Consider the following 23958-nt stretch of genomic DNA (forward strand, 5'->3'; position numbering starts at 1 on the left):
GAGGAAAAACTGAGAGAGCTGGGGTTGTTCAGGCTGGAGAAGAGAAGGCTCTGGGGACACCCCTTCAATCTATAAAGAGGGCTTATAACAAAGACAGAGAGGTTTTACCAGAGCCTTGTCCTGGTTTCAGCTGGGATAGAGTTAACTGTCTTCCTAGTAGCTGGTACGGTGCTGTGTTTTGAGTTCAGTATGTGAAGAATGTTGATAACACTGATGTTTTCAGTTGTTGCTCAGTAGTGTTTAGACTAAAGTCAAGGATTTTTCAGCTTCTCATGCCCAGCCAGCGAGAAAGCTGGAGGGGCACAAGAAGTTGGCACAGGACACAGCCAGGGCACCTGACCCAAACTGGCCAATGGGGTGTTCCATACCACGGGACGTCCCATCTAGTATATAAACTGGGGGGAGTGGGGGCGGGGGGAATCGCCGCTTGGGGACTAACTGGGTCTCTATTGGCAGGTGGTGAGCAACTGCACTGCGCATCATTTGTACATTCCAATTCTTTTATTATTGCTGTTGTCATTTTATTAGTGTTATCATCATTATTAGTTTCTTCTTTTCTGTTCTATTAAACCGTTCTTATCTCAACCCAGGAGTTTTACTTCTTTTTCCCGATTTTCTCCCCCATCTCACTGGATGGGGGGGGAGTGAGTGAGCGGCTGTGTGGTGCTTAGCTGCTGGCTGGGGTTAAACCATGACAGGCCTGTACTGATGGGACATGAGGCAACAGTTTTAAACTGAAAAGGGTAAGATTAGACTGAACATAAAAATTTCTTCCTTTACGATGAGAGCAGTGAGGCACCGACACAGGTTGCCCAGAGAGGTGGTAGATGCCCCATCCCTTGAAGCGTTCAAGGCCAGGTTGGATGGAGCTCTGAGCAACCTGATCTAGTTGAAGATGTCCCTGCCCCATGATCTTTAAAGGTCCCTCCCAACCCCAACCATTCTGTGATTCTGAGATTCTACTTTAAAAATTCAAATTTGATCCACTGCTGGAATACTATTAGCAGTAAGAAATTTGACACCTGCTACTTTTAACACTAACATACTGTATGATCTCTTAAGTTCCATATCAAGTTTAAGACATTCTATACTGGGATCATGCAAAACCTATTTGACTGCAGTCTGACCTGCAGCAAAAGTAAAATATCCAGCATAAAAGCCCAGGCTTGAATTCCAAGTAGTTCAAAGTAGAAGAAACACCTAACCCTCACCAGAAAAAGGATCTTAGTTCTGTAGTACTGTTCAGATCAGCAATGCCGCCTTTGTTGGTTTTTGTTTGTTTTTTTTTTTTAAACTGACTCCCTTCCACTCTTTCCACTTCTCTACCCCAGTGGACACCACATCAGACACAAAAAGGACTTCTGAGCAAAGCATGCTTTTCACCATGCTTGACGGCACACATGCAACAACAATAGGAATTCAGGTACTGTAATCCAGCACTAGGATTAAACCACTTCTGTTCTGAAGCAGGGAAGGCACAACAGTGAACGTGGAAAAACACACACTTACACATAAGCCTAGAAAGCTTAAGGTGTAGATTTATTATGCAGTAGGAAGCTTATTAACTTAAAAACCAAACCGCATAGTACAAAAGGTTCGTTATCTCTGCTCAATGTGGAACAAGTTTCAAAATATATATTTTTAAAATTTGTTCAGTCAATACACAATCCTTTTAAAAAACTGTATATCTGTCAGTACCCTCATTACATTTATAAATACATGATTTACACAGCACCCCATCTGGAAAAATTAAAATTCCTTACAAATATCTACGTATATTGCATACATATAAAACATTCATAGGAGTACTTCATTAAAGTTGGGTTTAATGGTCCATTTACACTGCAGCAAAATACATATAAATCTGTGTATTTTTCATAAAATGTCTCTAAAAATTAGCACATTTGTAGCCGTAACTCCTTTAAAGCATCTTTTAGAAAGGAAATTTGATATGAATATATCCATGAGATTCAGCAGGTAAGACAGTGATATGACAGCTAAATATGATTAATAACTGAACACTAAGTAGCAGTTAAGGCAGGGGTGAAAAGAATTAATAGGAAAGATTATTTCATATGGCAGATAAAGTGACAAAATGCAATAAATATACATATTTCTTGATGTAAACTACTCTGGCACCCACTATTTTTCCTGCATCAGAAGTCAGGAGTGTCCATATTTCTGATGCTGCTCATTTTGTAATTAAAATTCTATTTTTATCAGCAAAACATTAATGTGACCAGTGCTTTCAGGTGCCATCTGGATTTGCTTTAACTGGTCAGAACTGACTGTTCTGGAATGTAGGTTTAAGACTTCAGTATGACCTTCATTTATGGGTAATGACTGTCATGTGTGATCATACACGCTCAGAAGTCATCTCAGTTTCATCATTGCTTTCTGGTAACTAGTGGACTTCTCATTACTAAGTAATATTTGAGAATGTGCCTTCAGGAAATTCAATTACTTTTATGGATAACCACTATTTCAGATACCAGAACTATATAGATCAGTCCCACTCACATCATGAAGACTACATGTGGCATACATGCAGACAAAAGGCATAAGAAACGCAAAACAACCTTTAACAGCGGTGGCAGAAACTGTTCTGCCTCAAACCTGATTATTTTGCATACAACTTTGGGAACTGAACATTCAAACTTTAAAAAAAAATTCTATTACGTCTGTACATTCAGGTTTCTACCCAATACCAGGATTTGACATAGCATTTGCAGTCCAATATTGGGTAGAATCACACCTAGTTGTGACCTGCCATGCTAAACAAAACCTCCCGGAAGTATGGTATCAACCTCAATACAGCATGTGACCTTCCCTTGCACACACCTGCCTTCCCTTCAGAGGCCAGGCACTCTGTACAACCCACCAAGCTTCCAGAGCTGCAATTCAGTGCATGAATTTGTTCCATAGACTCCTCAGAAGTCAGCCTTCATACACTGCTATCTTGCAGCAATGGTTCAGTGTCCTCTTCACTGCTTCGGTCGAGGTTGTTACTCAGAGCACTGCTGATGCTGTTGCTGTGTTTTCTGGTACTGCTGGCTTTGCTGTGCTCAGGAATGAATAAGGCGACTAGAAAAGCCAGAAGAACAATGCATGCTCCAACCAGGAAGGGTGGACCAGGAATGATTGCTCTCTGCAGGGAAACAAGCGTATAAAAGAATTAATGAAGTTTTAGACATTGAGTTCTGCATTAACAACTATACCACTAAGGCAGGAGATAATGGGAGACCTATTTACAGTGACTATAACATTTATGCAAACAAGTTCATGTGCGCACTGCAACATGAATTTTCTGCATCTACAATCTCTAAGAATTCCTAACCTGATCTGCACACTGATCTAAAAAACAGAAACATGCACAAAACTATCCATTGGCAACAGGATTGCCTAGCAGATGAAACAGACATTGACTGATGCTTCTTCGTAATTTTTTTTCTTTAGGCAAGATGCCTGTTAAATCAGCAAGACTCCTCTGGACATTAATAGGATAAGGTTTCAACATCCAGAAGTACAAATGCTCCATAAATCTTTAACTTAACTTCACTTTTTCCACTTGCTTCCATGGCTGACATACTTTAGAATCAAGTTAGCTGAATAAACAAACATCCCCAAAAACTAATATGTGAGTGAGGAAAGTAACAGCAGGCTATGCAGTACTGTTCTCACTGCAGAGACAGGTTGTTGGTATGTATGGTAACTTGGTACTTGGAGTTATTCTCTCGTGCTTCTACACAGTTTATTTTAAAATTTAAAATACAACTTATCCACATTTCATAACCACAATTAAAATCAAGCACCAGAAAGGCTGTAAGACTAATTTTAAATCAGCTAAGTTTGACAACAATACTCTGCGAAAGAAAGTGTCAGCAATCCAGTGATTTTTTTTTCCATCTTAAACAATTTTTCTGTATTTTTGTCAACTAAAACTGAATAAAAATCAGAAGATCAAACTTGTCAATTCATTGCACTTTTTTTCTACCAAATGAAATGCAGGAAGTTATTCTAATATGAAGTGGGAAAGTACCTGAAATTAAGCATACAGTAACAAGATATTTCCCTTGCTTCAACTTGTTACAACCAGAGGCCTAATTTTTCAGCTGATGGTCTCTAAATTTAAAGGATATAATCATATTCACAAAATTTATATTAACAATATTACTTAAATCTTCAAGTGGTGGTAAGCTCGCAGTACTTAAAGAATGTAATAAACTTCCATAAATTAATATCCTCATTTGTAGTATAACAGCTGATATATCTCAGCAGCTTTTGAAAATCCCACTATTGCAGTTTTACTGAAAGGAGTAAGAAGCTTTGAAAAGCAGTCCTTGCTTATTGCATTGCCAAACATTATTACTCTCCAAACACAGCCTGACTGCCCTGTTTGCTGTAAGAACTCCGTGTGAATAATTATAATGATGCAAGCTCACTCTCTTCTTCAGGCTCTCCAGTTTTGAAAACAGTTATTTAAATGGGAATTAAGACAGATATGCTTAACTTTTACTATTTATGCTCTGCAGAGCAGATACACAATCTTTCTTGAATAGGTGCATCAGATCATTTCTTTGACGGAACAGAATCACAAGTGTGACCTGTAATTACATTGCAACTCTCCCACTTAGATGAAAAAAAAAAAAGAAGTTATATTCAGTAAAATCCTATTCTTAAGTACTTTAGAGTAACACAAATGCATACTTAAAGGTAAGTCAAAAAAAGAAAAAATTAAGTTTGAGCTGTTAAAAAAAAAAACCACACAAGAAATGACCACTAGGATGTATTCTCCTTCATTTACTCTGCATGTTACATAACTGAAATTTGCATCCAGACTTTCCTGTCACCACTGTTTGAATATGGAGGTTTACAAAACCATCATATCTAACAATTTGTTTTAGTACTCTGTCCATCAGTGAACACAGAATATTTTATATCTGAAAGGTATAATACTAAATTATGACAATAATCAGTTTTCACTAGTTAAGTTAAACTTACATGGTTTTGTTTTTAAAACAGCTTTCTCTCAAAGTAAAATGTGTCAAAAGTTACACAAACAAATTTATTCTTCACATTAATAATTTTAACAATACCTATATAAATAACCTAGTTCTGATAGCAACTTAAAAATCAATTTCCTGTAGTTGCAGTAACACCCAGAATTGCAGTAATGAAAAGAAAGGAGGAAGAACTGTTTTCATTTCACCTCAACAGTACACTGGGTTAGATCAAGGTTCAGCACAGTAACAATGGATTCTCAATTGAGTTCCTATAGACTCATAACTTTTGACAAGCAGGGATAGAATACAAGCTCAAGCATCAAAAAAATTTTATCAATGCTTGTCACAGACTAGAACACATATCAGTAAACTGCAGTTCCACAGACAGCCAATAACTTTTTAAAACAAGGTACTTGACCATTTAAACTTGTTATTAAAATGCTTCTTAGTGAACATTAATTAGCGCTGAATAAAATAAACATTTTTCAAACTACGTATATCTGCAAAGAAACTCCTAGTCATCAGTTTAAAACACTGAACAAAATCAAGAAAGGTAGCTTGCATTTGTGCCTTGCAAATCTAAGGTACTTGTACTAGTGTTGTAAACTAGGCTTGCACGCATTTTCTAATCTCCTTGTCTAATCTTGGCACATTGCCTGGTTTTTACTTCACTCATTTTACTTAGATCAATTTTTAAAGCTATATAATATTGAAATTGTGGAGTTCTTTCCCACTGTTATATTAGGCTTGAACATAAGAAATAGTAGGAAAAAAATTTTATTGTTATTTTCCTGAATTATAGTTTTACATGTTGGATGCCTGGTAACTATTAACAGGGAGAGATGTAGTAACAGACATTTAACAAAGTTTATGAGTACATACATAATTAAACATAAGAGCTGTCCCACTGAAATCAGAATAAAAAGCAATCCTAGTTATGCAAATACTTACTGATTTGCTGTACCGCTATCTAAAAGATATCTACTTATTCTCTTAAGCAGGTTTTCAGGAAAACAAGGATGTCTGAAACAATGGTTTAATTTACACTTACAGCTTAGAAAAATCACTGTTTTATAAGGAAGCTCACACATTAGGCTTCAGCGCAGAAATTTCTTCTACCACAAGCTTTAGAAAACTCCATAACAGAAGTTCTGACTTGTTCATAACTTACTGGAACAGTCAGTTGCTCCACTGAAATACCTCTGGAGTACTTCAACAAAAAACATACATGGATATGCTTAAAGTAACAGAACATACTGAAAGTACTTGTAACCAAGAAAAAGCTTATGTGATTTGATGCTTTAAAAAACAGAGTTCAAGAGCGAAATTTTAACTAGTGGAAGCATGACAAAGTTCTTGAAAATCTCAAATCACGATTATAAAGGTTTTCCTGTATTTTACTACAGTTTCCTTTTTGTACAAGAAGAGTGTCTTTGCCCCTTTACTCTAAAACTCTACTCAGTTTGCTTGAGCAAATTATGAAGCACCCCACCATAGGTACCGCAGTGAGCGAGCGGTATGTTGAAGCACTGGTTACACTTAATGCCTGGTAAGATGCACAGACTGGGGGATAAACAAGAAACAGTTGTTTCCACAGTAACAGCCACCAGTTGTTTACATATTCAGCTAATCTGTTGTCTTTATCAACCAGCTTAATTACAAGCTAATGAATCATTATCTGTCTGAAAAGTCCATTCTTAGTATTTTGACAAAGCAATGGAATTGTAGCTTAAGAGGTCACAGCAATCAAGCTAAAAAGAAAAAAGGGTCCATAAAATTCTCCAGACTCTAGTAAGCATAAATTTGATATTTTGGAAGCCAAATAGGAAAGAACAAAGCAGACAAAAATGCAGACATGAAACAAAGCTGGAAGGGATAAAAGAAAAGACTGAAGGGAGTTCCAAAGAAATCTTGTATAGGATTGACTTCTCTCCCCGCCCCCCCCCAAGGTGATGAACAGCATTGTTACTGCCATTGGGGGGGTGTGAAACAAAAGTTCTCAACTATATACTGAATTACTGTATACATGAGTAATTAATCTATTGCTATGAGGTTCAAAGATAAATTTTGTCACAATTTACTGAGTTACCAAAAGTGACCTTCTTACAATCAAAATTTCATGTTTCACTGTAATTTGGGATTACAGCTGTGTTTTGAGTAGATTTATATCAAAAGAAGTTAACTGGTTCCGTTAGAATACTGAAACCAAAGCTGCTACTCCCCTAAATCTAATTATTTACTATCAAATTTAAATTATGAGCCATCTTAACAGTTCAAAGCAGCTGACAAGTGAGAATTAAGTGGTTCAAGAATTAGATATCAAGATTTTAAATCAACCAAAAATGACAGATTTTTACCCTTATGAGTTCTACACTGCAAACTTCACACCAAATTTTAAACTTACCTCATCACTGGGATCTTGCATTGCTTTTTTTCCAGAAGTCTGATCAGGTGGCAATTCATTGAGCTCCACATGAAAGAGAAAGAAAATAAAGCCATACAGTGCTGGTCCCAGGCCGTTGCACAGACCTCTTATTCCAGTTATTATTCCTTGAACAACACCTAATGAATGGGGGAAAAAGAAAAAAAAAGAGTAGGATTTTCTTTTTTAATCAAGAATGAAACATGCACAGCCAACAGCTTTGAGTGTATTCTAATGGCTGTTCCAAAATAGCACATCTCAATTATTTCTACATACTAAGATCTTAAGAAACACACTGAAGACAACTTTGCTAGATTAAAATAATCCTCTGTGTGACCATAGTTCTGTCACTGTACTTGCATGCTGCCAGAAGCAATACGAGTTTTGAATATGACCAAATTTATGTGCAAGTCTAATTTTCTCTATTAGAGTCCTTCCACCCTCACCCAAAGTCTACAATGAAGAAAGCACAAGTTAAGTGTGGTACCTGCTCAATTTATTTTCAAGTGAAATTTAGAGTAATATATCTATGTGTTAAGGGTTGTTACTGGCAAAATATGCACAAACTGTAACAGGTTTCTTCCCCTCACCACTCTAAAAGCAGGATTTATTTAAGTACCAAGTAACTTATTCGGGGCAGTAAACTCAGCAGTACTGCAGTAAATTCACAATACTAGACTGGTTACAGTTTTACATTAGATTATTTTAAAAGTTTGATTAATCACAGTTCTATGGGTGTATTTCTGTTTCAACATCATTAAGTGATTGTGACAACAGTGTAAAAAGTTTTTTTACAATCTTGCAGATTACGATTCTACACAATGCTATTTTTACAATATTAGTTGTCTGCATATCCCCTTCCTTCTTAAGGCAGTAACTTGTAAAATGGAAGGAAAGAAAACACGCCAAAAAGAAAGTTGTCCAATTTTTTTCTTCATAGGTTGACATGTAAGCTTAAAATTTTTGTGCCACTAGGTGGCAAAACTTCACTCTAGAAACTATTTTATGCCTAAGCTATTAATAGTAGTTTCCGCTATATAAACTGAAAGATCAGTGACTTCTGTCAACTTAACTTTAAACTACTCATTTCATGACTTAAGTAGAAAACAAGTATTTTAAAACTCTTTTAAATGTCTCTATTTGAAACAAAAACGGGGGAGAGGGGAATAAAAAAAGCCATGTAAAATACTGTCTTTTGCACCTTTCAAACTGAATACAAATCTTCCTCCTAGAACTGCACCTTCTTTGTAGCACCCATATTAACTGCACTTATCTAACTTCAAGTTGTACAGTGTTAAAGCAAGACTGATACTTACAATTTATACATGCAGGATTTTTTTAAAGAGAACACTAAATTCAGTTATTATACACCAGTGTTATAATTTGTGATATCCCCTTCCCTCATTTCATTTTAAATGAAGAGTTATTTCTGCTTGTTCATTCCCCTTCACATCAGAAAAAATAATTTTTTCTACCTTCTCAGATCAACTCTTTACTCAAGTTTCCTTTTCTATTCCTTGAAAATCTGAAGTATTATAGCAAATAGGGCCAACTTTTCCACACAGGACAGAGCTTCTTGTATAGGTTTATTTCAATGTGGTAAGATGTGGGTTTAGTGTCCATTAAAAAGATGGTATTGTTATATATAATCCTCACTATCTACTTAGAGAATATTACTTTTAATAAAAAAGAGGAAGGAAAAAATATGAAAGTTACCACATGTCGTTTTGTTGCTTTTGTAGTACTTTTACAGGAAGCTGGAACAGAATTAGCTGGTCAGACAGAAACTATGTATTTTTGCAATGCAAATTTGATAAATTTGTGTACCTCCTTCCTCTCTACGTAGATTGGCAGACTTCCACGGCTACCACCAAAGAAACTTATTACTCAATGTATTCAAGAAGTACACCTAGACAAGTATTCTGCTTTCTAGACAGAAGAATCATCCAAGAAAGCAGTCTGATACTGAAACTGAAATTCATTCAATACTCACCTTGTTGATCTGACTCTGCATTTCGTGAAACCAGAGCACTGATGGCTGGGAATGTAACACTTGACATTGCCGCTACTGCTCCTGCTGCCCACATCATCCTGGGTTAAATACATAGTTTGAATTAAAAATGAGACTGCCCATATAATTACTCCCCATGCCCCAGAAAGGGCCACAAGGGTACCCTCGTTTAAGTCTTAATGCCCTTTCAAAAGTACTCTTAAAATTAAAATACATAAAGACTGGAAATTATCTGGTCAGGGCCTTCTTCCTGCTCCCCTCCCACAAATTACCCTGAGCTTGTTGGAACAGAAGCACATTTGATTCTACACAAGCTATTACAGTAGAGGAAAAGAGGGGAGTTAAGTGGTGCACAGGCTTTCCCTCTCCAAAGGCTGTACAAAGGAACAATTTCACAGGGTGTCCCAGTGAGGCAGTTCTCTAACTTGTATAACTCACTAGGAAGTACTCTGATAAAGAACAAGCATTCATCACTGTTAGTAGGACAAACTTTGTGGGACAAAAAAAAAAAAAAAAAAAAGCTGTTATAGCTTACAGTTCTAGTTCACTTTACTTACAGGCAGTTTTTGCAACAAAAGAAGCTCTAGTTTCCAAGACCAAATATAGTTAGAGAATGACATCAGAAAAAAATAAAAGAAAAAAAGTAGAGGTCGAGTAACTGCTTGATAGAATGGATCTAGTGGAATTACTGGAGAGAACATACTACTTAGTAGCTTGTGAGTTTAAGAAAAAGTTTTAACCACATTTGTAGACGTAAAACTCAGTGGACCAAAATGGTGCAAAGACTCCTTTTTCAAAGGGGCTGTTAGTCTGCAATGTACACTATATACTTGGAAAATTCTATCATTTCTACATGTGCAACATACAGACCAAACTTTGGTAGTGTAATGCAAATGAGAATGCTTAATTCACAGAACTTTTAAAGACTCATGACAACAGAACTAAATTTCTTGGAAAAACATTTTCAATTCTTTAACAGGTATGTACCTACAAAAATGTGTGCTTACCAAGACTGAGATCCAAAACCATACCAAGCCAACTGAAGGATTTGAAAGCCAAGGCCAAGGAGAACTGTATTTTTGTTCCCTATAGACCTCATCAAGATACTGAGAAACACAGTCTGCAAGAGAAATTAGTTCATCCAAAAGTTATTTTAAAAAGCCAGATTGATAAGTAATTTCTCCTTCTACAAAAAGTAATTCAGAACACCTTTCAACTGCTGAGGAAATTCACACTATCCATGCTCTTACTTTCCCTGTATTAAGTCCAAAAAGCAGACTACATATCAACATTTGATGTACAGACATTCTTAACTATTAAAGGGTTTCTGCTTCAGGACACCAAGAAGCATAGGTATTGCCTTCCGTACAGACATTTTACCTTAATGTCTGTTTCTACTGTAAATAGGCTTTTGTTTCCATCTCTACAATTCTGTTTCATTACAGACTAGAGAGTTCCACAATAAATGCTGGTCCCAAGTTAAGATAGTACAGGCTGGATATGGGTTGAATTTACCAGTATCTACAAATTCTAGGGAAAAAAAAAAAGACTGTTAGCTCAGAAAAAAGAAATCTCTTTAGGTCAGGTGAATTACTATCTAAATTTACAATTAAAACCAACACGTAAATCCTGCTGCTTTTCCAACTTCACCAGACGCATTGAAATTTGGCCAAGGCCAACTCCTAGGCATCTTTAATTTTCTGCTGACTCTTTACACCACTGATGATGGTTTTATTTGCACATGGAAACTAATCCTAAAGGAAGACCACTGTTTTTCATCTGTTAGAAGTGTTACTGCTGAGGGGGAAGGAGGCCCCAGTTCAGATACAACAGCAATATACTCATGGCAAGAAGCAGACTGTTCCTAGTAAGGCAAAGTCCATATGGACAACTGCACTCAGTTAACAGAGCACACATTTTTCTTTAACATGAGAAACTCAGCAATGCATCACTAAAAAAAACAGAGAAAAGGAACCAGAAGGACAGCGGAGCACACCTCCACTCTCACGTACATCCTACCCTAGTTTTCTTGTTTCTCATTCGTAGACAAAGCTAGTTTGAAAGCTAAATAGCAAAAATACAGTAATTCTATCCACATGTGATCAGTTCTTTCTGGAGATATCCAACATGCCAACATAAATCAGTATTTATGAAGCAAAGCTTACTTCAATAAGTTGCACTCTTCAAAGAGTTCAAAAATCAATGCAGAGTTTCCTCATTTTAACACTGGAAATTATGAACCAGAAGGGCAGCCATTTTAGACATTTTTAGCAAAAATACTGGTCTGAATCAAGTTATGATTGGCAAATGTGAGTACACGTAACAGCATCAGAACAAACCACAGAGGAAGGATTAAAATAATGACTTGAATTGATAATGAAGGACACAACTGTCTCCAGTAAGACTGGCAAACACTGAGGAATGTGTTGTTCAGATCAAAACAGTAAGACCTCCACTCTGCTAAGGATGACAAAAACATTACAGCACACTGCATGTGCCATTCCTCTTCCTGTTATCACAACAGGAAGACAAACTGTACTCATAAAGAAATCAAAGATCACATCATAAAAACTGTTTGATTTCTAAAAAGTATAAAGGACCTGTCCAAAAACTAGCTCATTGTTGCCACCTAAGAGGTATGAAAGCAATATACCAAGGCCTCACAGTTCCTCAGCCTCCATGCTGAGCCCAAGTAACCCTGGACAGACCGTGTCAATACCTGCATTGTTTGTATGCAAGTTTGATAGCATGAGCCAGTTGAATACGTGTAAGTAGCATGACTTTTGCTTAAAATAATGTTTTCCTTTCAGAAGGCCTTGCATTAAGTAACCAATTTCCTACATCATTTTAATAATTTAAAGCCAGAGTTCCAGTAAATTTACTGATACAAGCTTAGCAAATTTTAGTTTCATTTTCTGATGCCCAGGTCCAGTACTTCTGAGGAAAGCAAATTTAAAGCAATACACCTACACAGACTATATATGAATATAACCTTTAGTGAATGCAAGATACACTGGCATTTTAGAGCATGTACGAAGTTTATAGACAAGCTTAATAGTCAGAAGAGTGTGCCTCAGCATTCAGTTTGTACTGTTTAATAAAACACTGGAAAGAATAAAGCTTACCTGAGCTATTATAGACAGAATGCCTACCACAGCTATAAATGCCGCAATGCTAGCGGATCCAAAACCTATAATCTGAAGAAAAGCAGAAAATGCATAAAACAAATGCCAAACAGAATCCAGGACAATCACTTGCAAACAGTTATCTTCTTCAAGGAGAAAACACTGATCCCTGCTTATAATCTAAATCCATACAGGAAGTGTCTACTTTCAAGAATAATCCTTAACTCAACTGCTTGCCAAGTAATTCACACAAGAAAAAAAAACAACTGCCTTGAAAAAAGGAGACAGAGGAAGTCATGTATTTGGAAGCTGAATTTCTCTATACCCTCCCACAGACACAATATCTCTTCAACAGGCGAGATCCCACCTCGAGACACAGAAACTGCTGCACTGAATGGAAACAAAGGTCTGCTTAACTTTATGAACACATGCTTCAACTATGGCAGGGTTTATGCATCAGGAGTCAAGTGTTATTCAGTTCCTGGCTTCGCAGAGTACCCTGCCTTTATTTTTTTAAGGCTGTATTTTGCCAGAAAGCAGTTTTCTGAGCAAAGTCTTCAACAAGAAACAGGTCTTAGGGAATACTTAAACATCCTTAGTAAGATATGAAGACACCAACATTTACCTGTCGCAAGTACAGGAAAAAGCTAGAATACTGGCCAGCCTCAGGCAGATAGGAGAGAAACACTGTAATGCAGATCAGGAGAACCGTAGAATCTTTTCTAACCTTCTTCAGAGACTGTAAAACAAAGAAATAAAACAAGTATTGGAACATTTATAAAAAGTCTAATGAAAGCATAAACAACGCAGAAGGTGGATTCACTTTTTTAAAATCCATTTTTAAAAGTCACACAGGGAAACAGATTGAACATTAAGTTAGAAACAACCCCCTGTTACACAAAGTTTGTGATATCTGATTCTTCTGCAAAGTTGCCATTTGATTTTCGAAGCTACTGTTCAGTGCCAAATTACAAGTATTCACTGAAAACAGCACCATGTCATACTTAGGGAAATGCACAATAGCTTCTAATAGATCGCCATAATAATCTGTTCTGAAAGATGCTAGCAAGTAATATAGCTTCATTACAACTGTTTCTCTTCCCAAATTATAAGAGTATTTTTCCTTGTACATTTCTTATACTTTTTCACCCATAATAGGAATCACTGTAACGAATAAATTGTGGAAAACAAATTCTTTAACTGCAGTCTTTCAGGCATGTCATTTATCTCTCAACATTCACAACCAGTTCCCAGCAGGAAGTATCTTGTGAAGAACAATCACTCTTTCCTCTCCTAAGTTATCAAGGTATAACACAATCACAAATTAGCTAAGTAAGAGTGAATAAGTAAACAAGTTACTAGGAAGACTGTATGGCATATTTTAACCCTTCCTATATATGCCTGTAGAAAAATCAGGCTTTATAGATCCATTCTGTATTAAAAAGAAATCACATATAACCACAAGTGGAATTCAGCAGTGGGGAGAGATATTGCCAAACAAAAGTACAAAGCATAAAACAAATATGGAAAAGTCTTAACAATATCAGGTTTTAGGGTCTGTAGCAGTGTAAGAATTCAGCATTTCTCTTCCAATCAAAGTTAGAAAGTAAGTTAGAAAAGTAAAGCATTTTCCCTTTCGATTTCACACCAAACATTGTCTCCAATTCAAGAATCACTCAATCAACAAAGTTTGGTTTGGTTTTTAAATGTAGCTATATCTTTTTGTGCAAGAGCAGAGAACAGAGATTATGTATACTGAATAGTCAAGCTACCAATAAGAGTAAAGATTTCTCAAGCTTACAAAATGCAATTAATTATTATTATTTATTAATTACTTATTGAAGTGCATCTTACTGCAAAAGGGTCTGCTTGTTCCCACGATATAGAAGCTCCCCATGAAGCAGGTCTCATTTTTTCTGGCAGAGATTCTGGTACAGCTAGCAGGATGAAGCAGATGTCCACAACGGCCACCAATGTAGCCACTAGTACGACAAGGTTATCTCCGTAGCTGGCAGACAGGTATGCTCCAATGGCAGGGCTAGTTACCAAGCTTGCTGCAAAGGTGGCAGATACCTATGCACAATAACAGTTTACAAGCTTGTCAAAGTGGTTATTCTGCCATTGCAGAAAAATGAAGTAACTTGCTCAACACCACCACCCCTCCCCAGAAGTGTGGCTTTAAAAAAACCACCACTCAAAATTTAAGTTTAAAAAAAAAAATAGTATCACTTATGACAGTAAATATGGTTCTAAATAAATTTTCTCCAACCTCTTCCACAGCCCACCATACAAGACAGGATTTGCAGTCAAAGAGTGAGTCTGGCTCAAAGGAAAACATTTTTTGTTTTCCAATTATGAATTTGATGAGATTTCACGGAAAAAGTTGTCAGCACATTTAAATGCCTCCCTATGTGAACCTGAGCCTCAGCACTCTGGGTAATACATACAGTAATCCATAATGCCTTTCTTAACAGTTTGCATTTTAAATACATAGCTACCACTGGATATCACAGCAAACTAGGAAATCATTAGCTGTGACAAGAACTTCAACAACAACTGTATTTCTTCATACCAAGTTGTAGTGACATGCAACTACTAACAGATCACTTACTATATTCACATAGAGCCGAACATGATGAAAAATCAAGCACTGTAGTTAAATTTCACTATAAAAATCTCCAGAAAAGGTTAGAATAAAGCTAGTTTGTTTGTTTGTTTGTTTTTTTAAATTCCTACTCTTTTCCAGTCCCCAAAACACTCTGTGTAACTATGTTATAGATAAGAACACAAGCTAGGAATTTAGCTTTATACCAAGCTAGAAAAAAAATCCTAAGGAAAAGGTGTAACAAACAAGCTGATTAGAATGAGATACAGACCTCACCAAAACAACTGTACTTTTGTCTATCACTTTATAGAATTTTAGATCAAGCTGTTCCTGTTAACAAAAAAACTGTTTGAAGGCAGGCAAATATACGCTTTAAATATACTTATGGCCCTCTTCACAGGCAGGAGAAATAAAGTGCAAATTCCAGAACTTTTAAACCTGTTTTGTGCTCTGCTACAACCATACACACAGGTTTGGTTCAAAAGAACCAAGTCCTTTATTTTCTTAACTGTTTAATCAACATCTGAGGAATCATATGTCGCTAATGCTAAAAATAAAAGGAAACCTTAACTTGAAGCACAGTACAGTAAGCCAAAAATCAAGTTCATGAGTATCTGTATAGTGAAAACAGATGCACAGAGGATGAAGGGATAATGACATTCAAAGGCTAAGGGCATCTACCAATGGGCCTCTAAAACCTAAACTCATATAGATATTCAGGAAAGCAAACTAAGCAAGAATTATATTATTACTGGAAAGGCTAGTTTGTACTAACTGAACTATTTTCCTCTTCTCTTGCTAATTAAGGTCATGACTAAGTTACTAAAAATACTGCACTATGCATTTTCACCATTCCTGCCTGTTTTGACTATAGAAAAAGCCATTCTATTCTAAAAAGAAATCACATAAACTAAAAATGCAATTTACAGGTGGTGGAAAGATGTTGCCAAATCAAGTATTAAATAACTTGCATTGCCTTTAACAACATTTCTTGTTCTGCCTGGGCAACTTAAAACATGGGTTTTTTACACATGCCCTCTATGCAGGTAAAGTTGACAAATTCTTATTCTGTTCCTATGAGCACTGAGCAGTCTGTGCAGCAGTAAAAAGTCTAAATTACATTTCCCAAACGCTAACATGGTGCCTTGATACATGGTTCGTTCCTTTCTCTATCAACTTCATTACATTAATCAGGAAACAATCTGCGCAACAAAACACAAGTTCAATTCGAAGGTCATAATCAGACCTTTTTTTCAAGTTTAGCGTATCTTACCAGTCCATAGGCTGTAATTCTTTCATGTTCTTGTGTTACATCAGCTACGTAGGCAAATATTACAGAAAAGGTAACAGAAAAGATTCCAGATACCGAAATCATAGCGAAGTACCACCTAATGATTTAAAAGCAACAATTAGAAAGTTAAAGCTAAGACCTCTTGCTTTCCCCTTACTAATCAAGCAAGTTTGTATTTAAGCTGAGAAGTGTTCCTCAAGAACTAACGCAGAGCTCCACTGGAAATGATTGATTGTGGAGTCTCACTTAAATATTGGAAAACAGCATTTTGTTTTTTTTATATTCTACTGTTTACTTTACCTCAGCCTAAAAGAAGTGGCCCCTTCAGGACATGATACCTATACATTTTCACATTCTCAAAGCTGAAGCAAGTTTAAGTTATGAAAAAGGAACTATCTTAGAACTGTTTCTCAACCAGTTAAAGAATAAACTATCATATATAATGTTTCAGAAGCTGAACTCTGAATGCACTCAGAGTACGCGAAGTTCTTTTGTAATCCTCCTAAGTTTCACAATGAATGTAAATGAAACTGAAACCAAGTCAATTCCACTCAGTTAAGATTTCAAAGTTGCCTAATCAAAGAGTTAACAGATCTCATTTGCAGCAATTATACTTTTCTGTGGTCAGTAAATTCTAAGGCTCATTTAGCTTTAAAAATATGTTTATTACAGCATTGTCAGCCCTCAAGGGGGGAAAAAATTAACAGCTGAGTTTAAAACTGAGTTAGAGCTATCAAACCATTTCAATTACTGTTATACTTGTGTGAAGACAGCAGCTAAATCACATTCCATAATTTCTACTTTTAAGATACACAGTTTTAATACCTCTTGAACAGAAAAGCTCCAGAATAATGCAATCACGACTTGAAAGCAAAGTGGCTTTCCTCTTGTCTTATTGTCCCTCTCCCACCTTCCCAGCCTACTCCTCTGATTGAACTTCTGCTGTACTGACCAGCTTGCTACTGCAGTCTGTATCACTTACCATGGACTTATTCTCATTAATGGAATTGGGGCACAGGTGAAGAAAACTGTAAGAAGAAGAAAAGATTTTCTTCCCCATGCATCTGATAGAGCACCTATTAGCGGAGCACTGAGAAAGGACAAAAAACCCTGTGACAGAAGAAAAACAATTAATATGTCTATATTTACATTTCCAAGTTTCACTTTAACTACAATATAAAAAAGGCCTAAAATTGAAATTTGACGTTAACCACAAAATTGTAGATAACTGAAATTGTACACAATTTCTTCCACAGTCTACTTTTCTGTGATTCTGATGTTTTATGTTTCAAATCTATTAAACCTGAGTGCATTAAAAAAAAGGCAAACATTTTTTCAAGATCAATTTGATTCAATATAGAAGTACCACAGACTGAAAAAGCTACTTAAAAATTTCTAAAATCTGCAGTCTGGTTTCACAAAGGACATCTTCTTAGCCTCCATCACGAGACTTAGTGCTAGATGCCAAACACAAATTCCCCTCTAATTTGGACTGTCTTAAGGGAGAGTTTTGGGTAACGGAACTGTACTCTGAAACAAATTAAGGAGAACACATACTGCTTTATACTACATATTTATCATGTACAGGACATTCACACATTGCAAGAGCTATGGGGACCATTTGAGCAAGCTTGACAATTTGAGACAATGGAACACGATAATATTCCAATGGCTAAAGTCAGACTTACAGATACAGTTGTCATGGGGAAAATTGACTTAGGATCAAATACTAGATTTTTCAGCATTTCATGAAGTCCTACAATCTAGGCCTCAAATCTGTTCTCTATTACACAGAAGAATTAAAATAAGCAAAGCCTTTCACAGGTTAACTGCAAAACCTCCAGAACAGACAAATCTTCCCCCTAATTAGTATATTGCTCTCTCATCAATCCAACTCTGCCATAAATCCAAACACTAGTAAATACATGGTTCTGTAAGCATCTCGATACACCAGAAGTCTACTCCAACTAACTTCAGGTAACCTCTGGTATTCAAATATAGTCACCTTCAAGTTTAACACATGTGTACAGACTACTGTACTAAATCGCTATTCTGCCAAGTCCCAATAAACAACTCTGAATCCAATGATTTCAGTAAGTAAATTGAGAACAAAAGCTATAAAGCCACACCAGCGGATGCTAGGAAAGTTAGATGCCTTACTCAGTTGAAATTAATGGGTTTGCTCCTAAGAGTCAAGTTTCAGTAGACTATGAACTAACATGTTTTGTTAACTGTCACCCAAAACCCTTTTGGTATTTCATAAACAGAAGTTTAAAGAAAATACTGGACACTGAAGTCTAGGCTCACTCTGGTCTATGCTCCCCTGTATTACACCTGTTAGAGCAATACATATATTTAGACCATGCACTTTTCTACAGGTATGCCCTGTAGAAAATATATGGAGAACCCTCCATTCACTACATTTAAGTGATACTCATAGTTACACTGCACTGTGAACAGAGTTGAAAGAAAACACCAAGAGGAACATGAACTTTGTTCTTCTAAGACATCAATGCAAAGTTAACTTCCTCTTCCAGTTTGAGACTTCCTGACATCCTTAGCATATGGTGTTCTGCCAATCCACCGTGAAAGTTATCAAGACAGTAAGTCCATCCTAAAGATGTCATGTTCTTACAGCTAAAAAAACCACTTTAGATTTGTTACAGAATACAAAGCTAAATAATTTCTGGGTGCTATAAATTAACTTAGTCAAGTTACACTAAGTGCTTTGAAGCTGCTCAGTACAACAGTTAGCAAAGAGAGACTTTGAAGTTTTAGTTATGCTAGAGGAATTCTGCATGCTTTTTTTGTGGCAACAATCCAGCATGACCACTGCGTGAATGCAGAGGTATAAGTAGGCTGTAAGCTGCCCTGAATATCTTGACCATCACAGAATGCTCAAAAACTGATAAAAAAAGACCAGAAAAAAAACCCAACCAACAAAACAACAAACAAAAAACCAAACAACCCTGCTGAAAATTAGCTTTTATACCACATCTTGGACAAAATCAGTGTTTAAGTGCTTCATTTTTTATCTCAATGGTATCATCATGGCTGCATTAATCTGCTTCTGATATAAATCATCTCACATTAGGAAGCAGACATGAAAAACCTAGCTCCGTTTTCAGAAGGATCCTTATCAAGATTACAATAGCTACAACTGGTACCTATTCAAATAAGAGGAATTTAAACTTCTGAGAAATATTCCACTTGCTTCAAGATGCTACCATTTAGCAGCAAAGCTTGAACTGAGACTAAGAACACAACCATTACAATGAAAAAATGGTTTAAGAATTAATTACATTCTCGCTGTTTTGTATATTCCTATGGAGAATGCAGGAGAGCCAAATTACAATACAGGAATACACAGAATATTTAGGTCAGAGGTTTTGAAAAAATCTTACCTTAACACCTTGAATAAGACCATTCATTAAAAATGTATGATGGGAGAATGTTTCATGTAAGACCTGATACGGAAAAAAAGCATTATTTGAATCAGCAGAGACAGGAGAAGGTTGATTCAAAGTTTAAAACTGATTTGTAAAACAGGATAGCTCTACTGGGACTTGTTAAAAAAGTATCTTATCCCAGAACTACACTCTTAATTGTCTTCACAAGAAAATATTGATAAGGTATTATATCAATGTATTGCCATAAATACCTCTGCTGGCACAGATCGCACCGTACTGCAGAAATAGTTTGGTTTGGAGTACTTTGGTCAGAAAGGGGATCAATGTAAGCAAAAAGCATCTCCATGTGGTACAAATCACAGAATTTCTGAGGTAGATAACTCCTTCAAAAGATTGACTCAGTCGTTGCTAATTAGAAGTAAACATGAGATTCAGCTAGCTTACTCTGTCAAGAAATAAACAGTGTTATATTCACCACAGCCCAAAAAGGCACTGTGCGAACTGTTTCTGAATGAATTGCAGATATTCAACAGCCATACAGAAACACTTCTGATGAACAAGTAGATGCTTGTAAATACCAGCAACAGTTCTGAGTGTTTCATGTATTCTTTAAGTACAGCTATGAATTCATTTGAAGTGCTTTACCAGCAGTCTTAATTCAAGGACAAGCATGTTAATCTATACTAAACAGATTTACCATAAATATGCAAGAGAGTTAAAAAGCCTCACAGGTGCTACTGTGTCAACTAAAAAAGATACTGCAACAATCAAAGCATGTATGCACACACACTTCAAATTCGTTTGCTGGCTTTATCTATAGGTAAGTGCCAACAACTACAAAAATTATATGCATACTGAGAAAGCCACTAGCCTGAAGAGACACAATACTTTAGCATCACTGAAAATTATCAGCATCATTTTTCAAGGATGACTGAGATTCTCAGATCATAGGTTTAATAAAGGTGGTTGTTCCCATGTTAACTACTGGTCAGATAAATCCGCTAATTTATACCCCTTTTCTTCCTGGTCTCATCATCTGTTTAGATATTTAGAACAATTTTGCACCTGTTTGACCACTGATCTTATGATATGAATGGAGGAAAAAAAAGTCAGGGTGCAAATTAGAGATCTAAAAGCAGATGTCTTCCAAGTAAAAAAAAAAAAAGGCAAGCAGGAAGCTCACAGAGTCAAATCTAATTACCCTTCTGCAAAGTGTTCCCCAGTATTCTTCCTGGGAGACAACCACTGCTGATATTGGTTCAAGCTTTCTTTCTGTTACTTCATAGACAAGAGAAATGCAAGTTGACAAACTGGTAGAGGGAGCTGCTTTACTCAAGTTCTACCAATGGAAATATTTATATATTCAAAAAAAGATTATACTGAAGACAGAATATGCCATTAAGTGATTAATATTGCTTACAGTGGTTTACTAATATTGGCTTACAGGACCATAAATAAGAATAATGAGCATAAGTTTTGGGCAGTCTGTGAGCAAAATAGCCTTTATGTGCTTTATAAACACTTTAAATCTTTTCTTCTCTTAGTGTCATACAACAACCACCACAGCTTTGCTGACGGATGTCAAAAGAAGTGAAAAAGTAATCTAAAAAATTAACTTTAAATAATCTCAGCTATCACAGAATACATACAATACATACATAATACACAACACATTTTAATCTCATTTGCTGTTGACAGTGACCTGGAGAATCACAACACAACCACAAAAAATTTGAGTGATCATGAGCTTTGATCAACAGGCCAGACATTTCCATTTCTGCCCTTCCCACCAGACAAACATGCTGGAGCAAAAAGGCTGAACCTTGCCCATAAGAAAGCTCTACATGACTTCTATTACTGCTGGCTGATCAGCAGGCCAAGGTAAATTACCACAAGCACATTACAAGACAGAAGGGTGCAAAGTATAAAACCAGATTTCAAATTATTTAAAACAAACAGCAGCCTTTCAGTGTGTGCAAAGCTGATTACAAATAAAGATGATCAGCCCCTAGAACACAGAAGTCATTTACACCTCTGTAAGGTAAGTTACACCATTATATGTAACTCAGTGCTTTAATTTAAGTTTTCAGTCCCATGCAACAGCCTTTTAAGTATTCAAGACCACATAAGAGAGAAACACAACATTCAAAATACGACACATTCAAGACCACGACTCTAATGAATCCAAATATTTCAGTCAAAATAAGACTTTAGCTTTAAATTAGAAGCATTTCATACACTCCCATTAGACACAGTGCAATGATAAATACTGGTTTGGGTTTGTGTGGCAGGGTTTTGGTAGCAGGGGAGGGGGCTGCAGGGGTGGCTCCTGTGAGAAGCTGCTCAAAGCTTCCCCAGCTCCAAGTCGGACCAGCCTCTGGGATAATATATTTAAGAAGTGGAACCTGCAGCGGGGTAGAAGAGTGGGATGTGAGAGGAACCCCTCTGCAGACACCGAGGTCAGTGAAGAAGGAGGGGAGGAGGTGCTCTGGAGGAGGGGATGCCCCTGCAGCCCGTGGTGAGACGGCAGGCTGTCCCCCCCAGCCCATGGAGGGGAGCGAGGGAGCAGATGCCCACCTGCAGCCTGGGGAGGACCCCACGCCGGAGCAGGGGGATGCCCCCGAAGATGGCCGTGACTCCATGAGAAAGCCTGTGCTGGAGCAGCCTGTGCCTGAAGGACTGCAGCCTGAGGGAAGGACCCACACTACAGCAGTTCATGGAGGACTGTCTCTGGTGGGAGGGACCCCACGCTGGAGAAGGGGACGAGTGAGGAGTCCTCCCCCTGAGGAGGAAGGGGCACAGACACAACGTGTGCCAAACTGACCCCAACTCCCATCCGCTGTCCCCCTGCAATGCTGTGGAGGGAGAAGGTGGAGAAAACTGGGAGTGGAGTTGAGCCAGGAAGGAAGGAGGGGTGGGAGGAAGGTGTTTTTAAGATTTGGGTTTTACTTCTCATTACCCTTGTTTTGATTTGATTGGTAGTAAATTAAATTGCTTTTGTGTTTTCCCCAAGTTGAGCCTGTCTTTTGCCCGTGACCATAAGTGGGGAGTGATCTCTCCCTGTTCTTGTCTCGACCCACGAGCTTTTCTTTATATTTTCTCATCATCCCACCAGAGCTGGGGGGAAGAAGTGAGCAAGCAGCTTCATGGTGCTTTGTCACCGGCTGGGCTTAAACCACGACAATAGCAATTTCACGAATTAACATTTCAGCTGCATTTGACTTACAGTAAAAATTCATATGAAACTGTTTCAGTTTGAGTACACTACTGAGGAATTACTGAAGGACCCACCTACCATACAGTTTTATTACAGTGGGGGTTTTTTTGAAGACTGTGTAAGAATTACTATTTGCACATTATCTCTTTAAATGAGAAGTGTCAAGCTTGGGCAACTTAAAGTTGAGCATTTCATTTATGAAAAAAAGGAAAGAAGAAAAAAAAGAAACAAGAAAGTCCACCCAGTTAAGCTTCCCTGTATTTTGACACTAGCAAGACAGCATGACAAGCTCGTCATTTAGTGAGACATTTACTTTATGGAAATCTGTTAACCATTTATAAGGACTTTTTTATTATTAAGCTACATTAAGAAGATTGTCTTTAGGAAGGTTAGAAAAACACCTTTCAAGAGTTATGTAGGTGATTTTATTTGGAGTTTGGGGAAGGAAAATAATTAACTCCAAGGTCTTTAAATCCCACAAAACCTTGCTCATCATGTATTCAAAGCGCTCTCAGATATTATCTGATGAAAAACTGGACTAATAGACTTTTGATGACTTCTCTCAGGCAGGCCTGATTTCAATGAGTAAGACCCATGTCTTCAGATGAAAGGCTTCATATCCTATTACCAAACACTCAAATTATCTATTCATCTGGAAAATAACTGCATTCCAGAACAGATTAAATACTTATAAAATTCATTTCTTACATGAAAGCCTTTACATTTTACTTCAAGTTACATGCTGGCAAAACAGCCAGCCCACAATAGCGTACAAAGTTTACTATGGGATGCATAGTTTATTTAGTTGTTATGACTGGAAGATGAATTGAACTATGAAGCCTTAGAAAAAGCCAGAACTTCCAGAGAGACCTTC

At 36.9% G+C, this 23958-nt stretch overlaps 1 protein-coding gene across 1 annotated transcript in view; it reads right to left on the reverse strand.

Moving 5' to 3' along the window:
- Positions 1-1518: 1518 nt before the first annotated feature.
- Positions 1519-23958, reverse strand: part of MFSD14B (major facilitator superfamily domain containing 14B) — a 33998-nt gene continuing 11558 nt past the window's right edge. Inside the window, exons 3-12 of the mRNA XM_069776880.1 lie at positions 19862-19924; positions 17440-17567; positions 16440-16554; positions 14416-14634; positions 13187-13300; positions 12562-12633; positions 10444-10556; positions 9419-9516; positions 7408-7565; positions 1519-3148 (exon numbers count right to left, since the gene is read on the reverse strand). Coding sequence (XP_069632981.1) covers positions 2945-3148; positions 7408-7565; positions 9419-9516; positions 10444-10556; positions 12562-12633; positions 13187-13300; positions 14416-14634; positions 16440-16554; positions 17440-17567; positions 19862-19924 — 1284 coding nt within the window. The 3' untranslated portion in view covers positions 1519-2944. The remainder of the gene's footprint in view (positions 3149-7407; positions 7566-9418; positions 9517-10443; positions 10557-12561; positions 12634-13186; positions 13301-14415; positions 14635-16439; positions 16555-17439; positions 17568-19861; positions 19925-23958) is intronic.

The sequence above is a fragment of the Haliaeetus albicilla genome, chromosome Z (genome assembly GCF_947461875.1).
Source record: "Haliaeetus albicilla chromosome Z, bHalAlb1.1, whole genome shotgun sequence".
NCBI classification, from domain to species: Eukaryota; Metazoa; Chordata; class Aves; order Accipitriformes; family Accipitridae; genus Haliaeetus; species Haliaeetus albicilla.